General features: G+C 52.2%; 1 protein-coding gene across 3 annotated transcripts in view; it reads right to left on the reverse strand.

Moving 5' to 3' along the window:
- Window positions 1–23,158, reverse strand: part of LOC134351744 (A disintegrin and metalloproteinase with thrombospondin motifs 20-like) — a 697,549-nt gene that overhangs the window by 258,954 nt on the left and 415,437 nt on the right. For all 3 annotated transcript variants that reach the window (XM_063058346.1, XM_063058347.1, XM_063058349.1), the window contains one exon: window positions 310–405. In XM_063058346.1, the coding sequence (XP_062914416.1) occupies window positions 310–405 (96 nt within the window). The remainder of the gene's footprint in view (window positions 1–309; window positions 406–23,158) is intronic.

Here is a 23,158-nt window from a genome sequence, read left to right on the forward strand (position 1 = left end):
GCACGTAAATGTCGGCCCAGATCAGAGGCGATGCATCGCACGTGCTTTGCGGCCCGGTGGTTGGGGACCACTGGTCTATGGTCCACTGCTCTCTGAAGATGCATCTGCATTGCAGTTTGCAAATGGAAGAATACATGCAGCTTGTACTGGACAATGGAGGAAATCATGACTGCATTGTTTGAGCAGGTATGGTTGATGTATAGGAGTTGGCAGAACAGTTAAATGTAAAGTGGATTATATTACACACTCTGTGCAGCAGAGTGTTGCAAGCAGTGAGCAGGGGAACCACCATATACTCAAGATGCTTACCAAGGTAATTGTCATCTTCTGGTTTCCCTGAGTAACTGTGCTGCCGTACCTCAATGTTTGTTGCTCCTGAAGGTATTCGTACGACAACATTATACCCTTTAAGTAAATCGATAGTTTTAGAACATGCATTGGAAGGAAATATCCATTAATATTCAGAACAGAAGCTAAGATCTGACCTCTGAGTCTAACTCTTGACTGGGCTTGTTTTTTAAGTCTTGGCTAAGTCATCATTCATCTCTCATCTCTACCAACAACAAATTGTACAAAAGATTAGATAGAAAGAAGCTACAAATCTTTTGGGTCCCATTACAGCTACAGAACTAAACATGGTGTAAGCATTTTAACCTAGGATAAACAGCAATGAATTTACAAAAAGAAAATTCAAAGTCAAAGTGAATTTATTATCGAAGTATGTATATGTCACCATATACCAAAGTGACATTTTTTTCTAGCCGACCTTTACAGAAAAACAAAATAAATATGACAGAATTTATGAAAAACTATGCATAAGGAAAGATTGACAAACAACAAATTGAGAAGAGATTACAAACTGAGCAAATAACATTTTTAAAGCATAATGCAATCAGTTCAGAGTTGTATGGGTGAAGTTATCAACACCGGTTCAAAAGCCTGATGTTTATAGGGTAATAACAGCTCCTGAACTTGGTGGGGTGGGACCTAAGGCTCCTGTACCTCCTGAACCTTGTGCCAATAGCAGTAGTGAGAAGAGATTGTGTAATCTAAAAGCATAAGAAAAACACGATGCTGGAAATCTGAACTGCGCACAGAAAAGGACACAGACACTCAGCAGGTCAGGTAGCATCTGTGGAGATGAAATAGTTAATGTTGTAAGTCAACGAATTTTCACCAGATCTGAATTGTGATTAATGTGTGTCCAAGTAATCACTGATTCTCATGGATTGATTTTGCAGGTATTTACTAGGCTGAATGCATGACCAAAATCATAAAACCATTCCATTCAGATATAATTCTAATGATTACATCTTTAGAAATTGCATCAGAGCAAGCTCCTGTACTGGTTTGCATGGAGTCTTGCCATATTACCCCTGGGTAAAGCACTTTAATGTGCTGTCAGTGTACTATTCTTGAATGAAGCCCATTTTTCTGAGGTGGAATGCTGCAAAGATCGGCCAACTGTCATTCCATTTTCTGAATATGCTAAGCACAGCTCTCAACACTTTCAGCAATCCTGATGCACTTTTATTCTGGCCAACTGCACCTAATCAGCATTAGTGCTGACCTTTCTATAACCCGCCACATGTTCTCAGAGTGCAGATGGAAATAAGAGCTGGATTCTGCTCATATCCACGGGTAATAGCTCTGATTACACTTAAGTGCCTCACACATGATTGGATTCTACGCATGGGAATCCAGGCATAAATTGTTTATACAACCCTATAGTTGTGTACAAAAGCTGTGGATAAAATCAACTCACATTATCTCAGTGTATCCACACACAATGAAGCATACTCAGAGTGACAAAAAAAAACACAGCTAACAGTTACCATTTAGTTCAATAGAACCCACTCTCCTGGCGGACTAGGCTCTTTCCGGCGTGGATTTTTCTATTCTACAGACATCAGATAAGTAAGATGAGGATTTGGTGAGAGCAGGCCTGAGCGGGAAGGCCACAAATCTCACACCCAGCCCCACATAGCATACACTCAGGTGTGTTTTCCAGGAACACATCCTTCAGAAATCTGGCATGTCCCAATTGATCCTTACCAATTTTTATGAACCACAGAAAGCATCCTATCCAGAGACATCATGATAGAAGATGTTTCTCATAGTGAGGTTGTCGAGGACCAGAGGGCACAGCCTCAGAATACAAGATGATGATGATGCTGACGACATCGATTCAGGCCTGAGAGGCCGGTGTCGGGCATTTTCATGCCTTACAAGGTGCAGATCGGAAGGCTGTGTGGGGCGCCACTACTCGCACAGATATTTCGCAGTATTTTTCTTTATTTTACGAGGTCGAGTTGAGAGCTCAACACTTAACCTGGCACGGATGGAAAGCATACTCGGGAGCAGCCCCGACTGGATTCAAACCCGGGAACCTCCGTTCCGGAGTCCGGCGCTGATGTCACTGCACCACCAGCCGACCTGATACAAGGATGTCCCTTTAGAACTGAGATGATGAGGAATTTCTTCAGCCAGAAGGTGGGCAATCTGTGGAATTCAGTGCCACAGACAGCTCTGGAGGACAAGTCATTTGATATATTTAAAGCAGAGCTTGATAGGTTCTTGATTAGTAATGGCGTCAAAAGTTACGAGGAAAAGGCAGGAGATTGGGATTGAGGGAGATAATGAATCAGCTATGATGAAATGACAGAGCAGACTTGATGGGCCAGATGGTCTAATTCTGCTCCTATGTCTTACGGTGTTATTGTCTTCTGTTGGCTTGGTATGGCAACAGTTCTGCACATGACTGCAAGAAGCTGCAGAGAGCTGCGGACACAGCTCAGCACATCATGGAAGCCAGCCCTCCATCCATGGGCTTTGTCTATATTTCATGCCGCCTCAGTAAAGCAGCCAGTATAGTGAAAGACCCCGTCCATATTGGACAACCTCTCTTCTCCCTTCCATTGTGCAGAAGATACAAAAACCTGAAGGCATGTATCAGCAGGCTCAAGATCAGCATTGACAGCACTGTTTTAAGGCTATTGAACAATTCCCTATTATAAGATAGACTCTTGATCTTACAATCTATCTAGTTATGAGTTTGCTTTTTATTGACAACCTGCACTGCATTTTTCTGCAACAGTTTCACTTTACTTGGAATTATTACTGTTTTAACTATTTCAATAACCTTATGTTATTGTGTTACTTCAATGCAGAAAGTAGATTTGATCTGTGTGACAGTATAGAAACTTCTCACTATATCCTGGTGCATCTGACAATAATAAACCAATTCTGATTCCAGTTCCATTTTCGCTTGAGACAGGGCCTTGTGCTGGGCTTGGAGTTTTTCTTTATAGTGACCCACTCCCAGTTGGATCCCGCAACAGGCAACACTTTCAGATTTGGTTACATACAAGGCTGGACCTCTAAACTTTGATGTCAAACTGCAGCTGAAGTGTCTTAACAGGCAGAATCTACCTTATCAACCTTCAATATTTAAAGAAAAGGGGCCATAGGTCAACTATTTAGCCAAGCCACATGCAAGGCTCTCAGCAACAAGTTTCGTCAGGTCCCTGGTACTGGCATACAGGGTACACAATGCCCAAGAACATGATGCAGATTACAGGTAAGATATGGCTACTTCTCAGCCCTCTTTGGGGGAAGCTGTAGAAGAACTAGATAGGTCCACTCAGCAAAGTGCTCTCTACTCTTTGCTCCTGGACCTCTCTAACAATCTGTATCACTCACTGTTGACATTGTTTAGTTCAATTTGGGCGAGTTTTCCAAAGAACTACCATGCTCAAAACTGACCAAGTTATTAGCTCAGGTTAACTTACCACTGTGGAAGTGAGTGGTGTGGATCTGGGGGTAGCTAGTGGAAAATTGGGAAGAATAGTAGGATGAGTGTAAATGACTGGCAGCAACTCAGTGGGCCTGTTTCCTATCTGCACATTTCTGTGACTCTGAGACCAATGCACAAAAATGGGAGTCTCCTGGGAAACAACGAAGGCTCTCAGGTGACTAGCCTGTGCTCACTTCCCTGAGTGCTGACCCTTCCCAGGTGGCTGCCATTCTGAGGGACTACTGCCGGGGAAACCAGTGAGTGCAAAGGTTCAAAGTACAGTTATTATCAAAGTATATACACAGTATAAAACTCTGAGATTCTTCTTCTCCAGACGGCGATGAAGCAAAGAAAAACCACGGAAATCAGTTCAGAGAGAAGCAGCAAACCCATCATAATCATCAACCCAGACCCAAACATCCCTCCCGCGGCAGAAAACACATCAACCCACACAACAAACACCACTCCCCATGCACAAAACACAACAACACACCCCCAAACACCCCTCCCCATGCACAAAACACAACAACCCACACCACAAACACCCCTCCCCATGCACAAAACACAACAACCCACACCCAAACACCCCTCCCCTGCACAAAACACAACGACCCTTCCCCAAACACCCCTCCTCTGCACAAAACACAACGACCCACCCCCAAACACGCCTCCCCTGCACAAAACACAACAACCCACCCCCAAACACCCCTCCCCTGCACAAAACACAACAACCCACACCCAAACATCCCTCCCCTGCACAAAACACAACAACCCAGCCCCAAACACCCTTCCCCATGCACAAAACACAACAATCCACCCCAAAACACCCATCCCCTGCACAAAACACAACAACCCACCACCAAACATCCGTCCCGCTGCACAAAACACAACAACCCACCCCCAAACACCCCTCCCCTGCACAAAACACAACAACCCACCCCCAAACACCCCTCCCCTGCACAAAACACAACAACCCACCCCCAAACACCCCTCCCCTGCACAAAACACAACAACCCACCCCCAAACACCCCTCCCCATGCACAAAACACAACACACCCCCAAAAACCCCTCCCCTGCACAAAACACAACAAACCACACCCAAACACCTCTCCCCCTGCACAAAACACAACAAACCACACCCAAACACCTCTCCCCCTGCACAAAACACAACAACCCACCCCCAAAAACCCCTCTCACTGCACAAAACACAACCCACCCCCAAACACCCCTCCCCATGCACAAAACACAACAACCCACCCCCAAACACCCCTCCCCATGCACAAAACAAAACAACACACCCCCAAACACCCCTCCCCTGCACAAAACACAACACACCCCCCAAAACCCATCCCACTGCACAAAACACATCAACCCACCCCCAAACACCCCCCCGCACAAAACACAACCCACCACCAAAAACCCCTCCCCCTGCACAAAACAGATCAACCCACCCCCAAACACCCCTCCCCCTGCACAAAACACATCAACCCACCCCCAAACACCCCTCCCCTGCACAAAACACAACAACCCACCCCCAAACATCCCTCCCCTGCACAAAACACAACAACCCACCCCCAAACACCCCTCCCCATGCACAAAACACAACAACCCACCCCCAAACACCCCTCCCCTGCACAAAACACAACAACCCACACGACAAACACCCCTCCCCTGCACAAAACACAACAACCCACCCCCAAACACGCCTCCCCATGCACAAAACACAACAACCCACCCCCAAACACCCCTCCCCCTGCACAAAACACAACAACCCACCCCCAAACACCCCTCCCCCTGCACAAAACACAACAACCCACCCCCAAACACCCCTCCCCATGCACAAAACACATCAACCAACCCCCAAACACCCCTCCGCTGCACAAAACACATCAACCAACCCCAAAACACCACCCCCTGCACAAAATACAACAACCCACCCCGAAACACCCCTCCCGCTGCACAAAACACAAGAACACTCTCCCCCAAACACCCCTCCCCTGCACAAAATGCAACAACCCACCTCCAAACACCCCTCCCCTGCACAAAACACAACACACCCCCTAAAACCCATCCCCCTGCACAAAACACAACAAACCACACCCAAACACCTCTCCCCCTGCACAAAACACAAGAATATTTTCCCCCAAACACCCCTCCCCTGCACAAAATACAAGAATATTTTCCCCAAACACCCCTCCCCCTGCACAAAAAACAACAACCCACCCCCAAACACCCCTCCCCCTGCACAAAACACATCAACCCACCCCCAAACACCCCTCCCCTGCACAAAACACAACAACCCACCCCCAAACAGCCCTCCCCATGCACAAAACACAACACACCACACTCAAACACCTCTCCCCTGCACAAAACAAGAATATTTTCCCCCACACACCCCTCCCCCTGCACAAAACACAAGAACCCACCCCCAAACACCCCTCCCCTGCACAAAACACAACAACCCACCCCCAAACACCCCTCCCCATACACTAAACACAACCCACCCCCAAAAACCCATCCCCCTGCACAAACCAGAACAAACCACACCCAAACACCTCTCCCCCTGCACAAAACACAACAACCCACCCGCAAACACTCCTCCCACTGCACAAAACACAACCCACCCCCAAACACCCCTCCCCTGCACAAAACACATCAACCCACCCCCAAACACCAATCCCCTGCACTAAACACATCAACCCACCCCCAAACACCCCCCCGCACAAAACAAAACAACCCACCCCAAAACACCCCTCCCCTGCACAAAACACAACACACCCCCAAAAACCCATCCCCTGCACAGAACACAACAAACCACACCCAAACACCTCTCCCCCTGCACTAAAGACAACAACCCACACCCAAACACCACTCCCCTGCACTAAACACAACAACCCAACCCCAAAAACCCCTCTCACTGCACAAAACACAACAACACACCCCGAAACACCCCTCCCCTGCAAAAAACACAACACACCCCCAAAAACCCATCCCCCTGCACAAAACACAACAACCCACCCCCAAACACCCCTCCCCCTGCACAAAACACAAGAATACTCTCCCCCAAACACCCCTCCCCTGCACAAAATGCAAAAACCCACCTCCAAACACCACTCCCCTGCACAAAAAACAACAACCCACCCCCAAACACGCCTCTCCCTGCACAAAACACATCAACCCACCCCCAAACACCCCTCCCCTGCACAAAACACAACAACCCACCCCCAAACACCCCTCCCCTGCACAAAACACAACAACCACCCTGAAACACCCCTCCCCTGCACAAAACACAAGAATACTCTCCCCCAAACACCCCTCCCCTGCACAAAATGCAACAACCCACCCCCAAACACCCCTCCTCCTGCACAAAACACAACAACCCACCCCTAAACACCCCTCCCCATACACTAAACACAACCCACCCCCAAAAACCCATCCCTCTGCACAAACCAGAACAAACCACACCCAAACACCTCTCCCCCTGCACAAAACACAACAACCCACCCCCAAACACCCCTCCCCCTGCACAAAACACAACAAACCACACCCAAACACCTCTCCCCCTGCACAAAACACAACAACCCACCCCCAAACACCCCTCCCCTGCACAAAACACAACCCACCACCAAAAACCCCTCCCCTGCACAAAACACATCAACCCACCCCCAAACACCAATCCCCTGCACAAAACACATCAACCCACCCCCAAACACCCCTCCCCATGCACAAAACACAACAACCCACCCCCAAACACCCCTCCCCTGCACAAAACACAACACACCCCCAAAAACCCATCCCCTGCACAGAACACAACAAACCACACCCAAACACCTCTCCCCCTGCACTAAAGACAACAACCCACACCCAAACACCACTCCCCTGCACTAAACACAACAACCCAACCCCAAAAACCCCTCTCACTGCACAAAACACAACCCACCCCCAAACACCCCTCCCCCTGCACAAAACACAACAAACCACCCAAAACCCATCCCACTGCACAAAACACATCAACCCACCCCCAAACACCCCCCCGCACAAAACACAACCCACCACCAAAAACCCCTCCCCCTGCACAAAACACATCAACCCACCCCCAAACACCCCTCCCCCTGCACAAAACACAACAACCCACCCCCAAACACCCCTCCCCTGCACAAAACACATCAACCCACCCCCAAACACCCCTCCCCTGCACAAAACACAACAACCCACCCCAAAACACCCCTCCCCATGCACAAAACACAACAACCCACCCCAAAACACCCCTCCCCTGCACAAAACACAACAAACCACACCCAAACACCCCTCCCCCTGCACAAAACACAACAACCCACCCCCAAACACCCCTCCCCATGCACAAAACACAACAACCCACCCCCAAACACCCCTCCCCCTGCACAAAACACAACAACCCACCCCCAAAAACCCCTCCCCCTGCACAAAACACAACAACCCACCCCCAAACACCCCTCCCCCTGCACAAAACACATCAACCAACCCCAAAACACCACTCCCCTGCACAAAACACATCAACCAACACCAAAACACCACTCCCCTGCACAAAATACAACAACCCACCCCGAAACACCCCTCCCGCTGCACAAAGCACAAGAACACTCTCCCCCAAACACCCCTCCCCTGCACAAAATGCAAAAACCCACCTCCAAACACCCCTCCCCTGCACAAAAAACAACAACCCACCCCCAAACACGCCTCCCCCTGCACAAAACACAACAAACCACACCCAAACACCTCTCCCCCTGCACAAAACACAAGAATAATTTCCCCCAAACACCCCTCCCCTGCACAAAATACAAGAATATTTTCCCCAAACACCCCTCCCCCTGCACAAAATACAAGAACCCACCCCCAAACACCCCTCCCCTGCACAAAACACATCAACCCACCCCCAAACACCCCTCCCCTGCACAAAACACAACAACCCACCCCCAAACACCCCTCCCCATGCACAAAACACAACACACCACACTCAAACACCTCTCCCCTGCACAAAACAAGAATATTTTCCCCCACACACCCCTCCCCCTGCACAAAATACAAGAACCCACCCCCAAACACCCCTCCCCTGCATAAAACACAACAACCCACCCCTAAACACCCCTCCCCATACACTAAACACAACCCACCCCCAAAAACCCATCCCTCTGCACAAACCAGAACAAACCACACCCAAACACCTCTCCCCCTGCACAAAACACAACAACCCACCCGCAAACACTCCTCCCTCTGCACAAAACACAACCCACCACCAAAAACCCCTCCCCTGCACAAAACACATCAACCCACCCCCAAACACCAATCCCCTGCACTAAACACATCAACCCACCCCCAAACACCCCCCCGCACAAAACAAAACAACCCACCCCAAAACACCCCTCCCCTGCACAAAACACAACACACCCCCAAAAACCCATCCCCTGCACAGAACACAACAAACCACACCCAAACACCTCTCCCCCTGCACTAAAGACAACAACCCACACCCAAACACCACTCCCCTGCACTAAACACAACAACCCAACCCCAAAAACCCCTCTCACTGCACAAAACACAACAACACACCCCGAAACACCCCTCCCCTGCAAAAAACACAACACACCCCCTAAAACCCATCCCCCTGCACAAAACACAACAAACCACACCCAAACACCTCTCCCCCTGCACAAAACACAAGAATAATTTCCCCCAAACACCCCTCCCCTGCACAAAATACAAGAACCCACCCCCAAACACCCCTCCCCCAGCACAAAATACAACAACCCACCCCCAAACACCCCTCCCCTGCACAAAACACATCAACCCACCCCCAAACACCCATTCCCTGCACAAAACACAACAACCCACCCCCAAACACCCCTCCCCATGCACAAAACACAACACACCACACTCAAACACCTCTCCCCTGCACAAAACAAGAATATTTTCCCCCACACACCCCTCCCCTGCACAAAATACAAGAACCCACCCCCAAACACCCCTCCCCTGCATAAAACACAACAACCCACCCCTAAACACCCCTCCCCATACACTAAACACAACCCACCCCCAAAAACCCATCCCTCTGCACAAACCAGAACAAACCACACCCAAACACCTCTCCCCCTGCACAAAACACAACAACCCACCCCCAAAAACCCATCCCCCTGCACAAAACACAACAAACCACACCCAAACACCTCTCCCCCTGCACAAAACACAACAACCCACCCACAAACACTCCTCCCTCTGCACAAAACACAACCCACCACCAAAAACCCCTCCCCTGCACAAAACACATCAACCCACCCCCAAATACCAATCCCCTGCACAAAACACATCAACCCACCCCCAAACACCCCCCGCACAAAACACAACAACCCACCCCAAAACACCCCTCCCCTGCACAAAACACAACACACCCCCAAAAACCCATCCCCTGCACAGAACACAACAAACCACACCCAAACACCTCTCCCCCTGCACTAAAGACAACAACCCACACCCAAACACCACTCCCCTGCACTAAACACAACAACCCAACCCCAAAAACCCCTCTCACTGCACAAAACACAACCCACCCCCAAACACCCCTCCCCCTGCACAAAACACAACAAACCACCCCCAAACACCCCTCCCCATGCACAAAACACAACACACCCCCCAAAACCCATCCCACTGCACAAAACACATCAACCCACCCCCAAACACCCCCCCGCACAAAACACAACCCACCACCAAAAACCCCTCCCCCTGCACAAAACAGATCAACCCACCCCCAAACACCCATCCCCCTGCACAAAACACATCAACCCACCCCCAAACACCCCCCCGCACAAAAAACATCAACCCACCCCCAAACACCCCCCCGCACAAAAAACAAAAACCCACCCCAAAACACCCCTCCCCTGCACAAATCACAACAACACACCCCCAAAAACCCATCCCCTGCACAGAACACAACAAACCACACCCAAACACCTCTCCCCCTGCACTAAATACAACAACCCACCCCCAAACACCACTCCCCTGCACTAAACACAACAACCCACCCCCAAACACTCCTCCCCCTGCACAAAACACAACCCACCCCCAAAAACCCCTCCCCCTGCACAAAACACATCAACCCACCCCCAAACACCCCTCCCCTGCACAAAACACATCAACCAACCCCAAAACACCACTCCCCTGCACAAAACACATCAACCAACACCAAAACACCACTCCCCTGCACAAAATACAACAACCCACCCCGAAACACACCTCCCCCTGCACAAAGCAGAAGAACACTCTCCACCAAACACCCCTCCCCTGCACAAAATGAAACAACACACCTCCAAACACCCCTCCCCTGCACAAAAAACAACCCACCCCCAAACACCCCTCCCCTGCACAAAACACAACAACCCACCACCAAACACCCCTCCCCTGCACAAAACACAACAACCCACCCCCAAACACTCCTCCCCTGCACAAAACACAACCCACCCCCAAAAACGCCTCCCCTGCAAAAAACACATCAACCAACCCCAAAACACCACACCCCTGCACAAAATACAACAACCCACCCTGAAACACCCCTCCCCTGCACAAAACACATCAACCCACCCCCAAACACCTCTCCCTCAGCACAAAACACATCAACCCCCCAAACACCCCTCCCCTGCACAAAACACATCAACCAACCCCAAAACACCCCTCCCCCTGCACAAAACACAAGAACACTCTCCCCCAAACACCCCTCCCCTGCACAAAATGCAACAACCCACCTCAAAACACCCTCCCCTGCACAAAAAACAACCCACCCCCAAACACTCCTCCCCCTGCACAAAACACATCAACCCACCCCCAAACACCCCTCCCTCTGAACAAAACACAAGAACACTCTCCCCCAAACACCCCTCCCCTGCACAAAATGCAACAACCCACCTCCAAACACCCCTCCCCTGCACAAAAAACAACAATCCACCCCCAAACACGCCTCCCCCTGCACAAAACACATCAACCCACCCCCAAACACCCCTCCCCTACACAAAACACATCAACCCACCCCCAAACACCCCTCCCCTGCACAAAACACAGCACCCCACCACCAAAAACCCCTCCCCTGCACAAAACACAACCCACCCCCAAACACTCCTCCCAGTGCAGAAAACACAACCCACCCCCAAAAACACCTCCCCTGCAAAAAACACATCAACCCACCATCAAACACCCATCCCCCTGCAGAAAATACAACAACCCACCCCGAAACACCCCTCCCCTGCACAAAACACAAGAATACTCTCCCCCAAACACCCCTCCCCTGCACAAAATGCAACAACCCACCTCCAAACATCCCTCCCCCTGCACAAAAAACAACAACCCACCCCTAAACACGCCTCTCCCTGCACAAAACACATCAACCCACCCCCAAACACCCCTCCCCTACACGAAACACATCAACCCACCGCCAAACACCCCTCCCCTGCACAAAACACAACAACCAAACCCCAAACACCCCACACCCCAAACAACCCCTCCCCTGCACAAAACACAACCCAACCCCAAAAAACCCCTCCCCCCGAAAAAAACACATCAACCACCCCAAACACCCCTCCCCCTGCACAAAACACAACAACCCACCCCCAAACACCCCTCCCCCTGCACAAAACAAAACATCCCTCCCCCAAACACCCCTCCCCCTGCACAAAACAAAACAACCCACCCCCAAACACCCCTCCCCGGCACAAAACACACAACCCACCCCCAAACACCGCTCCCCCTGCACAAAACAAAACAACCCACCCCCAAACACCCCTCCCGCTGCATAAAGCACATCACCCCACACCCCAAACACCCCCTCCCTGCACAAAACACAACCCAACCCCAAAACACTCCTCCCCCGAACAAAACACATCAACCACCCCAAACACCCCTCCCCCTGCCCAAAACTCAACAACCCACCCCCAAACACCCCTCTCCCTGCACAAAACACATCAACCCACCCCCAAACACACCACCCCTGCACAAAACATAAACCCACCTCCCAAACACCCCTCCCCTGCACAAAACACATCAACCCACCCCCCCAAACACCCCTCCCCTGTACAAAACAACAACCAACACACAAACACCCCTCCCACTGCAGAAAGCACAACAACCCACCCCCAAAACACCCTTCCCCTGCACAAAACACAACAACCCACCACCAAACACCCCTCCCCTGCACAAAAAACAACAACCCACCCCCAAACACTCCTCCCCTGCACAAAACACAACCCACCCCCAAACACCCCTCCCCTGCACAAAACACATAAACCCACCTACAAACACCCCTCCCGCTGCACAAAACACAACCCACCCCCAAACACCGCTCCCGCTGCATAAAGCACATCACCCCACACCCCAAACACCCCCTCCCTGTGCAAAACACAACCCACCCCCAAACACTCCTCCCCTGCACAAAACACAACCCACCACCAAACACCCCTCCCCTGCATAAAACACACAACCAACCCCCAAACACCCCTCCCCCTGCACAAAACACATCAACTCACCCCCAAACACCCCTCCCCCTGCACAAAACACAAGAATACTCTCCCCCAAACACACCTCCCCCTGCACAAAACACAACAACTCACCCCCAAACACCCCTCCCCTGCACAAAACACATCAACCCACACCCCAAACACCCCTCCCCTGCACAAAACACAACAACCCACCCCCCAAAAACACCCTTCCCCCTGCACAAAACACAAGAATACTCTCCCCGAAACACACCTCCCCCTGCACAAAATACAAGAACCCATCCCCAAGCACCCCTCCCCCTGCGAAAAACACATCAACCCACCCCGAAGCACCCATCCCCCTGCACAAAACACATCAACCCACCCCCAAACACCTCCCGCACAAAACACAACAACCACCCCCAAACACCCCTCCCCTGCACAAAACACAACACACCCCCAAAAACTCATCACCCTGCACAAAACACATCAACCCACCCCCAAACACCCCTCCCCATGCACAAAACACAACAACACAACCCCAAACACCCATCCCCCTGCACAAAACACAACAAACCACACCCAAACACCTCTCCCCCTGCACTAAACAGAACAACCCACCCCCAAACACCTCTCCCCTGCACAAAAAACAACCCACCCCCAAACACCCCTCCCCCTGCACAAAACACAACACCCCACCACCAAAAACCCCTCCCCTGCACAAAACACAACCCACCCCCAAACACTCCTCCCAGTGCACAAAACACAACCCACCACCAAAAACCCCTCCCCTGCAAAAAACACATCAACCCACCATCAAACACCCATCCCCCTGCAGAAAATACAACAACCCACCCCGAAACACCCCTCCCCCTGCACAAAACACAAGAATACTCTCCCCCAAACACCCCTCCCCTGCACAAAATGCAACAACCCACCTCCAAACATCCCTCCCCTGCACAAAAAACAACAACCCACCCCTAAACACGCCTCTCCCTGCACAAAACACATCAACCCACCCCCAAACACCCCTCCCCCTATACAAAGCACAACAACCAACCCCCAAACACCCCTCCTCTGCACAAAACACATCACCCCACACCCCAAACACCCCCTCCCCTGCACAAAACACAACCCAACCCCAAAAAACCCCTCCCCCTGAAAAAAACACATCAACCACCCCAAACACCCCTCCCCCTGCACAAAACACAACAACCCACCCCCAAACACCCCTCCCCCTGCACAAAACAAAACATCCCACCCCCAAACACCACTCCCCCTGCACAAAACAAAACAACCCACCCCCAAACACCCCTCCCCGGCACAAAACACACAACCCACCCCCAAACACCGCTCCCCCTGCACAAAACACAACAACCCACCCACAAACACCCCTCCCGCTGCATAAAGCACATCACCCCACACCCCAAACACCCCCTCCCTGCACAAAACACAACACACCCCCAAAAACTCATCACCCTGCACAAAACACATCAACCCACCCCCAAACACCCCTCCCCATGCACAAAACACAACAACACAACCCCAAAAACCCATCCCCCTGCACAAAACACAACAAACCACACCCAAACACCTCTCCCCCTGCACAAAACACAACCCACCCCCAAACACCCCTCCCCCTGCACAAAACTCAAGAATATTTTCCCCCAAACACCCCTCCCCCTGCACAAAACACAACACCCCACCACCAAAAACCCCTCCCCTGCACAAAACACAACCCACCCCCAAACACTCCTCCCAGTGCACAAAACACAACCCACCCCCAAAAACCCCTCCCCTGCAAAAAACACATCAACCCACCATCAAACACCCATCCCCCTGCAGAAAATACAACAACCCACCCCGAAACACCCCTCCCCTGCACAAAACACAAGAATACTCTCCCCCAAACACCCCTCCCCTGCACAAAATGCAACAATCCACCTCCAAACATCCCTCCCCTGCACAAGAAACAACAACCCACCCCTAAACACGCCTCTCCCTGCACAAAACACATCAACCCACCCCAAACACCCCTCCCCCTATACAAAGCACAACAAAACACCCCCAAACACCTCTCCCCCTGCACAAAACAAAACATCCCACCCCCAAACACCACTCCCCCTGCACAAAACAAAACAACCCACCCCCAAACACCCCTCCCCGGCACAAAACACACAACCCACCCCCAAACACCGCTCCCCCTGCACAAAACACAACAACCCACCCACAAACACCCCTCCCGCTGCATAAAGCACATCACCCCACACCCCAAACACCCCCTCCCTGCACAAAACACAACCCAACCCCAAAACACTCCTCCCCCTGAACAAAACACATCAACCACCCCAAACACCCCTCCCGCTGCACAAAACTCAACAACCCACCCCCAAACACCCCTCTCCCTGCACAAAACACATCAACCCACCCCCAAACACACCTCCCCCTGCACAAAACATAAACCCACCTCCCAAACACCCCTCCCCTGCACAAAACACATCAACCCACCCCCCCAAACACCCCTCCCCCTGTACAAAACAACAACTAACACACAAACACCCCTCCCACTGCAGAAAGCACAACCCACCCCCAAAACACCCTTCCCCCTGCACAAAACACAACAACCCAGCCCCAAACACCCCTCTCCCTGCACAAAACACATAAACCCACCCCCAAACACCCCTCCCCTGCACAAAACACATAAACCCACCTACAAACACCCCTCCCGTTGCACAAAACACAACAACCCACCCCCAAACACCCCTCCCCTGCACAAAACACAACAACCCACCTCCAAACACCCCTCCCCTGCACAAAAAACAACCCACCCCCAAACACCCCTCCCACACACAAAACACAACAACCCACCCCCAAACACCCCTCTCCCTGCACAAAACACAGCAACCCACCCCCAAACACACCTCCCCCTGCACAAAACATAAACCCACCTCCCAAACACCCCTCCCCTGCACAAAACACATCAACCCACCCCCCCAAACACCCCTCCCCTGCACAAAACAACAACCAACACACAAACACCCCTCCCACTGCAGAAAGCACAACAACCCACCCCAAAAACACCCTTCCCCCTGCACAAAACACAACAACCCAGCCCCAAACACCACTCTCCCTGCACAAAACACATCAACCCACCCCCAAACACCCCTCCCCTGCACAAAACACATAAACCCACCTACAAACACCCCTCCCGCTGCACAAAACACATAAACCCACCTACAAACACCCCTCCCGCTGCACAAAACACAACAACCCACCCCGAAACACCCCTCCCGCTGCATAAAGCACATCACCCCACACCCCAAACACCCCCTCCCTGTGCAAAACACATCAACCCACCGCTAAACACCCCTCCCCTGCACAAAACACAGCAACTCACCCCCAAACACCCCTGCCCCCGCAGAAAACACAACAACCCACCACCAAACACCCCTCCCCTGCATTAAACACACAACCAACCCCCAAACACCCCTCCCCCTGCACAAAACACATCAACTCACCCCCAAACACACCTCACCCTGCACAAAACACATCAACAAACCCCCAAACACCCCTCCACTGCACAAAACACATCAACCCACCCCCAAAAACCTCTCCCCTGCACAAAACACATCAACCCACCGCCAAACACCCCTCCCCCTGCACAAAACACAAGAATACTCTCCCCCAAACACCCCTCCCCTGCACAAAACACATCAACCCACACCCCAAACACCCCTCCCCTGCACAAAACACAACAACCCACCCCCAAAACACCCTTCCCCCTGCACAAAACACAATAATACTCTCCCCCAAACACACCTCCCCCTGCACAAAATACAAGAACCCACCCTCAAGCACCCCTCCCCCTGCGAAAAACACATCAACCCACCCCCAAGCACCCATCCCCCTGCACAAAACACATCAACTCACCCCCAAACACCTCCCGCACAAAACACAACAACCCACCCCAAACACAACTCCCCTGCACTAAACACAACAACCCACCCCCAAACACCCCTCCCCTGCACAAAACACAACACCCCCCCAAAAACCCATCACCCTGCACAAAACACATCAACCCACCACCAAACACCCCTCCCCATGCACAAAACACAGCAACTCACCCCCAAACACCCCTGCCCCCGCAGAAAACACAACAACCCACCACCAAACACCCCTCCCCTGCATAAAACACACAACCAACCCCCAAACACCCCTCCCCCTGCACAAAACACATCAACTCACCCCCAAACACACCTCACCCTGCACAAAACACATCAACAAACCCCCAAACACCCCTCCACTGCACAAAACACATCAACCCACCCCCAAAAACCTCTCCCCTGCACAAAACACATCAACCCACCGCCAAACACCCCTCCCCCTGCACAAAACACACAACTAACACCCAAACACCCCTCCCCCTGCACAAAACACAAGAATACTCTCCCCCAAACACTCCACCCCTGCACAAAACAGACAACTAACACCCAAAAACCACTCCACTGCACAAAACACATCAACCCACCCCCAAAAACCTCTCCCAGGCACAAAACACATCAACCCACCGCCAAACACCCCTCCCCCTGCACAAAACACACAACTAACACCCAAACACCCCTCCCCCTGCACAAAACACAAGAATACTCTCCCCCAAACACTCCACCCCTGCACAAAACAGACAACTAACACCCAAAAACCACTCCACTGCACAAAACACATCAACCCACCCCCAAAAACCTGTCCCCCTGCACAAAACACATCAACCCACCGCCAAACACCCCTCCCCCTGCACAAAACACAACAACCCACCCCCAAACACCCCTCCTCTGCACAAAACACATCAACCCACACCACAAACACCCCTCCCCTGCACAAAACACATCAACCCACCCCCCAAACACCCCTCCCCTGCACAAAACAACAAGCAACACACAAACACCCCTCCCACTGCAGAAAGCACAACCCACCCCCAAAACACCCTTCCCCCTGCACAAAACACAACAACCCACCCCCAAACACCCCTCCCCCTTCACAAAACACAACAACCCACCCCCAAACACCCTTCCCCATGCACAAAACAAAACAACACACCCCCAAACACCCCTCCCCTGCACAAAACACAAGAATACCCCCCAAAACCCATCCCCCTGCACAAAACACAACAAACCACACCCAAACACCTCTCCCCCTGCACAAAACACAACCCACCACCAAACACTCCTCCCCCTGCACAAAACACAACCCACCGCCGAACACCCCTCCCCCTGCACAAAACACATTAACCCACCCCCAAACACCCATCCCCCTGCACAAAACACAACCCACCACCAAAAACCCCTCCCCTGCACAAAACACATCAACCCACCCCCAAACACCCCCCCGCACAAAACACAACAACCCACCCCAAAACACCCCTCCCCTGCACTAAACACAACACACCCCCAAAAACCCATCCCCTGCACAGAACACAACAAACCACACCCAAACACCACTCCCCTGCACTAAACACAACAACCCACCCCCAAACACCCCTCTCCCTGCACTAAACACAACAACCCAACCCCAAACACCCATCCCCCTGCACAAAACACATCAACCACCACCAAAACACCACTCCCCTGCACAAAATACAACAACCCACCCCGAAACACACCTCCCCCTGCACAAAGCACAAGAACACTCTCCCCCAAACACCCCTCCCCTGCACAAAATGCAACAACCCACCTCCAAACACCCCTCCCCCGCACAAAAAACAACAACCCACCACCAAACACCCCTCCACCGCACAAAACACAACAACCCACCACCAAACACCCCTCCCCTGCCCAAAAAACAACAACCCACCCCCAAACACTCCTCCCCCTGCACAAAACACAACCCACCCCCAAAAACGCCTCCCCTGCACAAAACACATCAACCAACCCCAAAACACCCCTCCCCCTGCACAAAACGCAACAACGCACCCCCAAACACCCCTCCCCTGCACAAAACACAACAACCCACCCACAAACACCCCTCCCCTGCAAAAAACACACAACACCCAAACACCCCTCCCCTGCACAAAACACATCAACCCACCCCCAAACACCTCTCCTCCTGCACAAAACACATCAACCCACCGCGAAACAACCCTCCCCCTGCACAAAACACAACAACCCACCCTGCAAACACCCCTCCCCCTGCACAAAACACAGGAATACTCTCCCCCAAACACACCTCCCACTGCACAAAACACAACCCACCCCAAACACCCCTCCCGCTGCATAAAACACATCACCCCACCCCCAAACACCCCTCCCCTGCACAAAACACAATTATCCGCCCCCAAACACTCCACCCCTGCACAAAACAGACAACTAACACCCAAACACCCCTCCACTGCACAAAACACAACAACCCACCCCCAAACACCTCTCCTCTGCACAAAACACATCAACCCACACCCCAAACACCCCTCCCCTGCACAAAACACATCAACCCACCCCCCAAACACCCCTCCCCTGCACAAAACAACAAGCAACACACAAACACTCCTCCCACTGCAGAAAGCACAACCCACCCCCAAAACACCCTTCCCCCTGCACAAAACACAACAACCCACCCCCAAACACCCCTCCCCCTGCACAAAACACAACAACCCACCCCCAAACACCCCTCCCCATGCACAAAACACAACACACCCCCAAACACCCCTCCCCTGCACAAAACACAACAACACACCCCCCAAAACCCATCCCCCTGCACAAAACACAACAAACCACACCCAAACACCTCTCCCCCTGCACAAAACACAACCCACCACCAAACACTCCTCCCCCTGCACAAAACACAACCCACCCCCAAAAACCCCTCCCCTGCACAAAACACAACAACCCACCGCCGAACACCCCTCCCCCTGCACAAAACACATCAACCCACCCCCAAACACCCCTCCCCCTGCACAAAACACATCAACCCACCCCCAAACACCCATCCCCCTGCACAAAACACATCAACCCACCCCCAAACACCCCCCCGCACAAAACACAACAACCCACCCCAAAACACCCCTCCCCTGCACAAAACACAACACACCCCCAAAAACCCATCCCCTGCACAGAACACAACAAACCACACCCAAACACCTCTCCCCCTGCACAAAACACAACAACCCACCCCCAAACACCCATCCCCCTGCACAAAACACATCAACCAACACCAAAACACCCCTCCCCTGCACAAAATGCAACAACCCACCTCCAAACACCCCTCCCCCGCACAAAACACAACCCACCACCAAACACCCCTCCCCTGCACAAAAAACAACAACCCACCCCCCAAACACTCCTCCCCCGGCACAAAACACAACCCACCCCCAAAAACGCCTCCCCTGCACAAAACACATCAACCACCCCAAACACCCCTCCCCCTGCACAAAATACAACAACCCACCCTGAAACACCACTCCCCTGCACAAAACTCAACAACCCACCCTGAAACACCCCTCCCCCAGCACAAAACTCAACAACCCACCCCCAAACACCCCTCTCACTGCACAAAACACATCAACCCACCACCAAACACACCTCCCCCTGCACAAAACATAAACCCACCTCCCAAACACCCCTCCCCTGCACAAAACACATCAACCCACCCCCCAAACACGCCTCCCCCTGCACAAAACAACAACCAACCCCAAAACACCAATCCCCTGCACAAAATACAACAACCCACCCTGAAACACCACTCCCCTGCACAAAACACATCAACCCACCCCCAAACACCCCTCCCCCTGCACAAAACACATCAACCCACCGCGAAACAACCCTCCCCCTGCACAAAACACAACAACCCACCAAACACCCCTCCCCCTGCACAAAACACAGGAATACTCTCCCCCAAACACACCTCCCACTGCACAAAACACAACCCACCCCAAACACCCCTCCCGCTGCATAAAACACATCACCCCACCCCCAAACACCCCTCCCCTGCACAAAACACAATAACCCGCCCCCAAACACTCCACCCCTGCACAAAACAGACAACTAACACCCAAACACCCCTCCACCGCACAAAACACATCAACCCACCGCCAAACACCCCTCCCCCTGCACAAAACACAACAACCCACCCCCAAACACCCCTCCTCCTGCACAAAACACATCAACCCACACCCCAAACACCCCTCCCCCTGCACAAAACACATCAACCCACCCCCCAAACACCCCTCCCCCTGCACAAAACAACAAGCAACACACAAACACCCCTCCCACTGCAGAAAGCACAACCCACCCCCAAAACACCCTTCCCCCTGCACAAAACACAACAACCCACCCCCAAACACCCCTCCCCCTGCACAAAACACAACAACCCACCCCCAAACACCCCTCCCCATGCACAAAACACAACACACCCCCAAACACCCCTCCCCTGCACAAAACACAACAACCCACCCCCAAACACCTCTCCCCCTGCACAAAACACAACAAACCACACCCAAACACCTCTCCCCCTGCACAAAACACAACCCACCACCAAACACTCCTCCCCCTGCACAAAACACAACCCACCCCCAAAAACCCCTCCCCTGCACAAAACACAACAACCCACCGCCAAACACCCCTCCCCCTGCACAAAACACAACAACCCACCCCCAAACACCCATCCCCCTGCACAAAACACAACAACCCACCCCCAAACACCCCTCCCCAGGCACAAAACACAACAACCCACCCCCAAACACCCCTCCCCATGCACAAAACACAACAACCCACCCCAAAAACCCATCCCCCTGCACAGAACACAACCAACCACACCCAAACACCTCTCCCCCTGCACAAAACACAACAACCCACCCCCAAACACACCTCCCCCTGCACAAAACATAAACCCACCTCCCAAACACCCCTCCCCTGCACAAAACACATCAACCCACCCCCCAAACACGCCTCCCCCTGCACAAAACAACAACCAACCCCAAAACACCACTCCCCTGCACAAAATACAACAACCCACCCTGAAACACCACTCCCCTGCACAAAACACATCAACCCACCCCCAAACACCTCACCCTCTCCACAAAACACATCAACCAACACCAAAACACCACTCCCCTGCACAAAACACAACAACCCACCAAACACCCCTCCCCCTGCACAAAATGCAACAACCCACCTCAAAACACCCTCCCCTGCACAAAAAACAACCCACCCCCAAACACTCCTCCCCCTGCACAAAACACATCAACCCACCCCCAAACACCCCTCCCTCTGCACAAAACACAAGAACACTCTCCCCCAAACACCCCTCCCCTGCACAAAATGCAACAACCCACCTCCAAACACCCCTCCCCTGCACAAAAAACAACAATCCACCCCCAAACACGCCTTCCCCTACACAAAACACATCAACCCACACCCAAACACCGCTCCCCCTGCACAAAACACAACAACCAACCACCAAAAACCCACCACCAAAAACCCCTCCCCTGCACAAAACACATCCCACCCCCAAACACTCCTCCCAGTGCACAAAACAAAACCCACCCCCAAAAACCCCTCCCCTGCAAAAAACACATCAACCCACCATCAAACACCCCTCCCCCTGCAGAAAATACAACAACCCACCCCGAAACACCCCTCCCCGGCACAAAACACAAGAATACTCTCCCCCAAACACCCCTCCCCTGCACAAAATGCTATAACCCACCTCCAAACATCCCTCCCCCTGCACAAAAAACAACAACCCACCCCTAAACACGCCTCTCCCGGCACAAAACACATCAACCAACCCCAAACACCCCTCCCCCTGTACAAAACACAACAAAACACCCCCAAACACCTCTACCCTGCACAAAACACATCAACCCACCGCCAAACACCCCTCCCCG

This window comes from Mobula hypostoma, chromosome 9, assembly GCF_963921235.1.
Source record: "Mobula hypostoma chromosome 9, sMobHyp1.1, whole genome shotgun sequence".
Classification (NCBI taxonomy): Eukaryota; Metazoa; Chordata; class Chondrichthyes; order Myliobatiformes; family Myliobatidae; genus Mobula; species Mobula hypostoma.